The sequence below is a fragment of the Lipotes vexillifer genome, unplaced genomic scaffold, assembly GCF_000442215.2.
Source record: "Lipotes vexillifer unplaced genomic scaffold, Lipotes_vexillifer_v1.1 scaffold2108, whole genome shotgun sequence".
Taxonomy (NCBI): Eukaryota; Metazoa; Chordata; class Mammalia; order Artiodactyla; family Lipotidae; genus Lipotes; species Lipotes vexillifer.
In genome coordinates this window covers 59,641-68,539 of record NW_006778569.1, presented here as the reverse complement: position 1 = coordinate 68,539, position 8,899 = coordinate 59,641, and the positions used below count along the sequence as shown (strand labels likewise).

The 8,899-nt window shown below is 64.4% G+C and overlaps 1 protein-coding gene across 1 annotated transcript; it reads right to left on the bottom strand.

Moving 5' to 3' along the window:
* Window positions 1-22: 22 nt before the first annotated feature.
* Window positions 23-8,267, bottom strand: MXD4 (MAX dimerization protein 4). Its single transcript, XM_007451698.1, has 6 exons — window positions 8,253-8,267; window positions 7,896-8,053; window positions 7,166-7,195; window positions 1,750-1,864; window positions 489-651; window positions 23-177 (listed from the first exon to the last, which is right to left on the bottom strand). Exons 1-6 carry the CDS (start codon window positions 8,265-8,267, stop codon window positions 23-25), a joined length of 636 nt encoding a protein of 211 aa, XP_007451760.1.
* Window positions 8,268-8,899: the final 632 nt, after the last annotated feature.

Here is an 8,899-nt window from a genome sequence, read left to right as displayed (position 1 = left end):
GCCGAGGAGCAGAGGGCAGGGCCTACGAGAGGCCGGGGCGGCCAGGCCGCCTGCAGGGCGGCCCGTAGCTGCCGTGGCTGCAGCCGCCACGCAGGCTGTAGTGGTCGTCCACGTCACTGCCGCTGCCAACACTGTCCAGCTCGCCGGTGCCGAACCCCACGCCCTCTACATCCACTTCTGCAGAGAACAGACGGGGTGCGGTCAGACGCCGTGCCAGTGCCAGCCAGGCCTCCCAAGGCACGCTGCCGGGCCCGAGCCTAGCTCTGGCCCTCACGTGGGCAGGTCACCTGGCCTCCACGCCTCACCTTCCTCATCCGGTCCCCTCTGCCACCTCACACAGGGGCCCTGACGTGCCTCTGACATGCTGGGGACTTTCGACCCATCCTCCCCCAGGCCTCCACCAGGCTGGCCCCATCCTCCCAGCTTCCCACCCAGGGCTGCACGACGCCCATGCCCAAAGCCCCTGCAGGTGGCCCCCACGTCCCCACCTTGCTCCGAGTCATCGGTGGAGACGGCGGAGCCTGTGCTGTCCGTGCGCACGCGCTCCAGGCTCTGCACCGACAGCTGCTCCAGGCGCCGCTTCAGGAAGCGGTGCTCCCGCTGCAGCTGCTCCTTGATGCTCAGCGCCCGGCGGTCCTGCTCCTCCAGTTTCTGGGGGCACGGGAGCTGTAAGCCCGGGACGGGGCACCCCCGGCCACCGGGACGTGCCAGGGCACAAGGGCCAGGGCAGGTCCCCATCCCCCACTCGGCCTGGGCCCCAAAGGCCTGATGCACCCCCTCCTCGCGCCCACCGCGAGTTTATGTAGGTGCCGCCTCCCAGCCCCGTGCTCTGCGTCTGCTGACCAGCTCCAGAAGGCCTACAGCCACCAGCCAGCTTGGCCAAACCGAGTCACGTGTGGGCCTGAAGCCCCGGGACAGCGCTGCCCAGCCATGGCCTGGCACCCGTCCCAGACAACAGCCCTGCCCACAGGGGCTCTTCCCTGCTCAATCCGGCCACCCTGCCGGCCCAACTGCTCCACACCTTCCCAGGCACTGAGCCGCGGCCTCTCCGTGAGGGGCCCAGGGCACCGGCTGTGCCCCCTCAGTGCTCCTGCCGCCCTGCCTGGGGGAGCCCACACCTGCTCAGGCTCGGGAGGGGCCCGGCGGGAGGACTGAGACCTTCCCTGGTTGGCCCAAGTGTCCCTAGACCCCCAAGCCAGTAGGTCTCAGTCTTAAGACTTAGGGGGCCAGCCCCAGGCAGCGTCTCACTCAGTCGACACCCCACCGCCAGCCCCTGGAGAGCAACCCCTACCCCCCGCCCCATAAACTCCCCACTCGCCAGGGCCGTCTGCTTCCCACCAGCCTCCAACGGTGGCATCGGCATGGAAGGAGCCCCAGCCTTCCTTCACCCCCCAGGGCCCGGGGGGGCGACGTGCAGCCCACCCCCGCCTCCCACCCCCACCCCACAAAACCCAGCCTGCGCCTGCCGCTACCTCGACCCTCAGCGGCTCCCACTGCCGTGCCCCTCACCCACCAGAGTGCCCCCCACCCTGGCCCGCTGTGCACCTGCAGGGCGGGCTCCCCACCCCACCCTCAGGCCCTCTGCCACTCCCCAGGGCGCACGGGGACCGGCCTGGCCGGGGGCTCCCCACCCCACCCTCAGGCCCTCTGGCCACTCTGGACGGGGGCGCATGGGGACCGGCCTGGATGGGGGCTCCCCGCCCCACCCTCAGGCCCTCTGGCCACTCCCCAGGGCGCGGCCCTGCTCACCTTGATGTGCATCTTGGCACGCTTCAGGAGGCTCAACGTGGTGTGGCGGGTGCTGTCAGGGCCCAGGGGCACCAGCTGCTTGAGCTGCTCCAGGTAGAGCCGGAGTTTGGCTCGTCTGAAAGAACCAGAGACGGAACGGTCAGGCGGGGGCGGCACAGCCCGGAGGGCAGCGCCTCCAGCCCCCTGGAGCAGCCTGGCACCCACGGCCCTCCAGAGGCCCCAGTAAAAGGGCGGGGCCTGTGGCTGGGCCCGTGTGGCCAGCCAGCCCATCATGGCCCCCAGAGCCTCCGAGTGCTACAGCCAGGCTCCCGGAGCCCCAGCTCACCCTGTTGTTCCCCACCCTCTCCAGTGGGGTCCGGAAGGTGGTGGGGGGAAACTCTGAGGGGGAGAGGCACAGAGCGCTGGTCACGCTCTCCCAGGCGGAGATCAGGGACGCCCCGGACAAGCCTTCCGTCCCCCACCTCGCCAAGTGCAGGGTGCTCCCTGCTCACTGTCGTCACCACAGAAACATGAGTCCGCCCAAGTCAGGGAAGGCCGAGGACAGACCCCGCCCACTCGACCTGGGACCCCTTTGGAAGGTGCTTCGCCCTAGACTTTGCCCCCGCGTCCTCGCAGATGAAAGCAGTTTTCCATGGAACTGGCGCCGTAAGACGGCAGCATTTGCTCACACACGGGCCGAGGAGCTGCGACCGAGATGTGCCTTTCTTCCCTGGCCCACCTGGTCTGCAGAGGCCACGGGGCACAGGGCGGCCAAGGTTCACCCCCAAAGCACGCTGATGGCACGTGACCCCCCGGAGCCCCTGCAGGCTGCCCAGGTGGTTTCCAAACAAAGCTGCCCTGCTTAGGCGAAGCTCTCAGAAGAGGACCGCGAGGGCGCACGGCAGGCTTCCCCCGCGAGGCTCTGACGATCCGCTGCGCCCCACCTCCAGTGTCGGCATGCTCCTCCCTGCGAGGGCGCCAACCCTGGCGGCCCCCCTGTCAACCCCCATGTTCCAAAGCCCTGGCAAATCCAGTCTCCCTTAGACTCTGGAAGGAAATCGGGCGGCAATGGCCATGTCCCTAGGACAGAGGGGGCCCCCCGAAGCGTAGGGAAGGAGCGGGCAGCTCAGTGCAGGGCAGCAGCCCATCTGCAGAGCAGCGATAACAGCCCCACCCGACGGGAGGAGGGCGCTACATCTGCCACCCACGTCCACACGGCACCCCCCTGCTGATGAAGCTCCTCCTCCCCGGCACCCCAGCCCCTGGCACCCGGGGCCTAGAGTTTTCCTGGTGAACCCGAGTTTGACCTTAGAAAGAACTTCTCGAACACGAGACTGAGGCTGCACTCGGCCACCAGGCCAGGCAGAGCAGGGGCCTGAAGCCTGAACACCAGGGATCTGCGTTCCGAGCGGGCCCCAGGGTCCACCTCAAGGCTGGAGGATCTTCAGAGAGGAGCCCTGCCCCACGCTCACACAGGGCTGCGGAAGGGGGCACACCAGGGGGCTCACTGCCGCGTGGCCCCCAGGGTCCGGCAGCCTCAGCCTCCCCACCTCCAAGGTGCTGGGACTGTGGGGCGGGAGGCGCAAAGCCCTCCCAGCGAATGGCGCTATGTGCTCAAGCAGAGCTCACAATCAGAGACCCCCGACCCACCACCTGCACCAAGTTCACAAGCGGGGGTCCCTTGTCCACTCATCTATGAGTGGCAATTCTTACAATCTACCATTTGAGTACATACACAGTACGTGACCTTTGTGGAAAATTGGAAGATGCAAATCAAAAGAAAAAAATAAATGAAAAGTACCCCCCAAATTCTACCACCCAGAGGCAAGCATATCATCATTTCAGTATATTCCACGTTTTCACATCACGAACAGAAGTGAAAATATCAGAATACAAAACCACCTATGTGACAACTGACCCAAGATAGGGTCAAAAAATAAAGCAACAGACGCACACAAGAGACTCCACGGGACACGAAGAGCAGGAAGCACGCGTCTCCACGTGGCGCGGTCGGCAACGTTTATTTCTTTGGCTTTTGTGCGTTTTCCGTATTTTCCAGACTTTTTACGCTAAAAAACCCACATAATACTTTTACAATCAGAAAAGGACATATTTGTACATGAAAGAAAAAACACATGTAAAAGACAAACAACAGCAAAAAAACCATCTGCAATACACGTAAAAGACAAACGGTTAGTATTCATGCCATTTTGAGTTCATACACACCAAAATTAAAAAGAGGAGTATCTTAATGTGAAAACAGGCAAAGGACACAGACAGGCAAGTGGCAGAACACAAACAGCTAACCTAACACAAAACCAACTCCATCTGGCAGCGATCTAGAAAAGGAAAGCTTACCGAGGAGATGGTAATTTGGGCTGAAATGAAAAGGTGCGACTAGCTGTCGAGCTGGCCAGCAGGCAGTTCCGACTTCCCCGGTGGGATGTAAGTTCTGAAGGGCCACCAAGGCGACTCAAGCCCTCAACCGGCATTTCTAGGTCTAGGATTTCGGCCCCACAAATCTACCCCCCAGCACCAGACCCAGCAGACTGCAGCACCGTCTGTGTTTACTGGAGAGCCATCACTCAGAACCCTGCGGTACAGCTGCATGTCCTGTGCGGGCACCCGGCCTAGGGGACGAGGAGAATGCACGGACACGGGTGGACGGGGCCCGCAGGGTGTCCAGGGAAAGGTCAAGTTAGGAAATAGCAGGTAACGAAGTTCTGTTCTTATCCCTCAGTACCCGCATGGAGAAGGAGAATGCAGGCTTGCCCCCCGCCCCCCCCCCAACCCCCGCTGCCTAGGATGCTGTCTCTGGGGTGGGGCACAGCGGGGTCCTCGCACGTCCATGAACAAGCCGCGTTAGAAATCATAAAGCAGAGGCTTCTCAAGAGACAAAGAGAGGTCGCCGGCTGCAGCCGTGCTATGTTCAACACTGGACCACATGCCAAGCCAACTCCCGGAGAGCGTCCAGCGGGGCTGCAGGGCTGGGAACCAGCTCCGGTGGGGCCCCGGGCAGGCCCCCACCCATCTGAGCCCCAGGGTCCCACCCCTGTGGGGAGTGGGCATCGCCACCATCCCCCTGGAGCTGGAGGGGGTGCCAAGGACCCGGGCTACACTGGGCTCCCGCTCGGCCCTCCTCTGAGGCAACTACAGTGCCCAAGCCCTGCGCCAGTGCCCCTCGGCTGCGCCCAGCATTCCTGGGAGCTTTGAAAACCCGCCACTTCCTGAAGGCACCCTGTGCAGACCTGCATCGCTGTGAACGGCAGCTCCTGCCCATGCGTCTGGCCACAGCCCAGCCCTGACGCAGGCCTACCCAGCTTCTCACCGAGAGCCCCCTGCCCCTCAGAAGAGGACCCAGGTCCCCCAGCCGCCAGGTAAAGCCACGCTCTGAACCTCCCCAAGCCTGGCTGCGGGGAAGAGGCAACAAGGACACCCACCCGTGGTTCCTCAGGGGGTGGGACGGGGAGCGAGGTAGCCCGGTCGTCCCTGTCCCCCTGTATTTCCTAGCTGTTGTGAGGTCTCGCGTGGCTGCATCAGGCAGACGGGGCAGCTGCACAGGAGGCCTCCTCGGAAGGATCCACCCAGGACCCGAATAACCATCTCCATGCTGGGGAGAAGTGGGTAGCTCCACTGAGGGCCCTGGGCTGGCCTTTGTGATGGGTCCCGCCCCACCAGGGGGATGCTGAGGGCCCCCTCCCCCCTACAAAAGCTAAAGCCTGGAGCTGAGCCTGGGTGGGAACACATGGCCGTCGCAAACCCCAGTCCCCGGGGTCAGGAGCCAAGCACCGGCCTGAGCCGACCAGCTGGAGCTGCTGCCTGAGCAGAAGGGGAGGGAGGGGAGGAGGAACAGGGCAGACTAGGGTGGGCCTAGGGTGGGCCACTGGCTCCCAGTGGGCTCCGAGCACCGGCAAGGGGAAGTCCCGCAGGCCCAACGTGGCATGCCTCCCAGGGAAGGCGACATCCAGGGCCAACCTCCCTGGGGCCGGCCGGGTGACCCAGCCAGGTGCTTCCTTCCTTCCTTGGGACGGCACATGGCCCTTCCTGTGGCCAGCGACCAGGAGCGTCCGGCGTCAGCATCAGGCACCCACAGGTACAGCCGTGACCGAGGGCCCCAACAGGGTCCCAAGCCCCAGGTCTGCGGGCTCCTCAGGGCGGACCACACCTGCTTATGGGCCAGCCAGGAACAGAGGCCCCTGCACCTGCCCCACCTCCATGCTCTCTCAGGAATCCCCCAAACGCACAGGAACAGTCCAGGAAGTGCAGCTCCTCCAGAGAACAGAGCATTCTGTCCCCACTCAGCGCCCGCCCAGCAGAGGCCCTGATCCCAGGGGAGAAGCTGGCGCTGCCGTGGGTGCAGACGTGGGGGTGGGGGACACAGGGCTGGCCGAGCTCCAGGGCAGCCTGGGAGAGCTCATCTTGTGTGCAGACCCCCATTCCCCACCCCATCCCAAGCCAAGAAAGGAGGAAAGAACTGGCCCATTCCGGAGATGGGAGCAAAGGTCAGGAGAAAGCCACCGTGAGCATCTCTCTGGGAGTCACCCCTGGGCCTGGCTTCAGGGCTCCTGCACACACACACAGCCTGGCTGCGATCGGCCACGAGGACACCTGTCCACCGCACCTCGTCCCCACTGCAGAGGGAGGCCCGGAGCTAGAGCAGCAGGCTGAGCCAGCCAGGGAGAGAGGATGGCAGTCAAGAGCACAGCGCCCTGGGCGGACTAGGGCTGGGGGGCAGAGGCTCTTCGGGCAGCCATGCTGCCCCTCCTCCTTCTCACTGCAAGCCCCGCAACTCCTCAGAGGAGGACCAGAAATGGACCCATCCCTGGGGCCGATGGGTGGGCATGAAGTGGACTCCCCTGGATCCTGCCCTGGGCCAGAGCTTCCCACCAGGCCCACGTGGCCAGGCACTGGCTGCCCATCCCACTGCCTGTGGACAAGACTCTACTGGGAACTTCTTTGGAAAGCAGGCCCCAGGGCACAAGGGGTCCCAGTCCAAGAGGGCTGAACCTTCCTGGTGGCAGGCCAGCATCCTAAGGGCTAAGGACCTGCTCCCAAAAGGGCTCAGACACCCCAAAACAGATGGAGCTCCTCTTCCAGGGAGCCGGCCCTGAATGACACACAGCACAAAGGGCCCTGCCCCAAGTCACTGACCCCCACCTGGCTCCGGACCCCAGGCTGAGCTTCCAAGAGCAGGGGCTGGTCCCCCACACACCTGCCTGCTAGCATGGGAATGCCTGAGAGCAGAGCCTAGCCTCTTCCGTCAAGAAGGCCCCTTCCCAAGATGATGGCACAGCCCGGCAGCATGCTGAGCCATAGCCAGGACACAGAGGCAGGGAGAGGGGGTGGGGGCTGGCCACAGCATCCCCGCAGCAGAAGGGTGGGTGGGATGTATCAGGCGGCTCACGTGGTAGAGCATGGGGAACAGGAGATCACTTACCTGTGCTTTTCTAGTTCATTGTGTGAAGACCTGTTTAGAGAGACACAAAGACAGAGCTCACTTCACTGCCCACAACCAGAGCACATGATGAGGGCCCTACTCAGAGGCCCGGGGACCTGTAGACAGTGTGGGGAGGGTCTGGGCCCCAGGATGGCCCAAGACAGGCAGGGCTGGGGCAGGTGAGTAGCTACTGACCAAAAGCTGGAGGACCTCACAGCCAATGACAAACATGAGAGAATCAGACGTGCAGCCGTGTCCAGGGGTGCCCGGCTGGCAGGAAGGTCCAGTTCCCTATCAGAAGGGGTGGGCCGGGCCCGAGGAGCCACAGTAGCCGGTTCTGGGGCTGAGCCACCCAGTGCTTCCAAGGCTGCCTGGGCACTGAGCCACCTGCCTTCTCAGCTCCCCAGTCCCCGAGGCTAGTGGTGTCCTGGGAGCCACCTGGGCTGGCACAGAAGGCCAAGGGCAGGTGACCCCAGAGGCCAGGACTTCAGGACACGGGCGTCCTGGCCCAGTATCACCAGCCAGAGCACCATCCCCACCCCATCCGGCTCATACACCTGCATGATCATAGCCCACCATGCCAACGGGGACACCTGGCAACAGAGTGGTCCCGGCCCATGAGGGATCAGCCCAAAAGGGGGCCTCTGGGATAGGGATGCTTCTGGGCCAGTGGGGAGACCGAGGCTGGCCCCTCTGCTTCCCTGAGTGGCCAGGGCCTGGCAGGACTGGCCTCTCTGGGGGCGGCGGCACCACCCGCTGCCCAAGCCCTGCCCGCCTGCAGACAGGAGCACAGAGTCTGAGTGCCACAGAGAGCAGGAGCACGGTGATAGGGAGGCAGCGCAGCCCAGCTCCCACTTCCAGGTCACCCTCCTTGTCCAGGCAGAAATCCTGGGGGCCAGCCAAGGCTCTGAGGCTTCCCAGGCTGCCTCACACGGGAGCAGAGGACCCAGGCCCCCTTGGAGCACACCCAGAGCAGGCCCTGCGACCCCTACCCCGCACTCCTTCCCAGAGACTCTGCCGCCTCTGCCTACCTGCCCTCACTCTCTCCTGCCCCAGGAGCTCAGGAGTAAGTGTCTCCCATCCCTACCTCCGGCTTGCCCATCCTGCCTGCCTGTGCACCTGCCACGGTTCACGGTCCCACCACAGCCAAGCGGGGCCCAGCAGGGCGGCCGGCTCCCGGGTTGCCCTGTGCAGCCTCAGAACCTCCAGACCCAGGTTCCAGAGGCTCGAGGGCCTTGCTGGTCACATGGGCTGGGCAAGGAGCCTCCGAACCTCTGCCAGGGCTGGCTGGGGCCAGGAGGGGGCACAGCCGTCAGGCTCCTCGCTGGCCTGAACCACGGCCCGGCGCTGTGGATCTGTGGGTCTGCTCACTTGTCAGGGATGTGAGGGGCAGCGAGCGCCCCTCAGTGCAAAGAAGCCTGCCAGCCTGCCCCTCACAGCTGGGCTGGACCCCATCCCGGATGGACGGGGTGCTTCTTGGGCAGCCGGGGGGCGCAGAGGGGCCAGAGCCCTCCTGAAGCCCTCCCCTGGTCCAGACACTCATAGAGCCTTGTGGGGAGATGGTCACTCAGGTCCCAGGAGCACAGTGGCCTGGGGAGGGGAGGGACTCCCTGGCCAGGGCCGTGCTAAGGGGGTTCCCAGCTTCACCGTTCACTCATGCCTTCAACCCCTCGAAGTAGGCACCCTTCTGCCCACTTCGCTGCAGGACCTGATCCCTGGCAGGCTGGCTCCAGC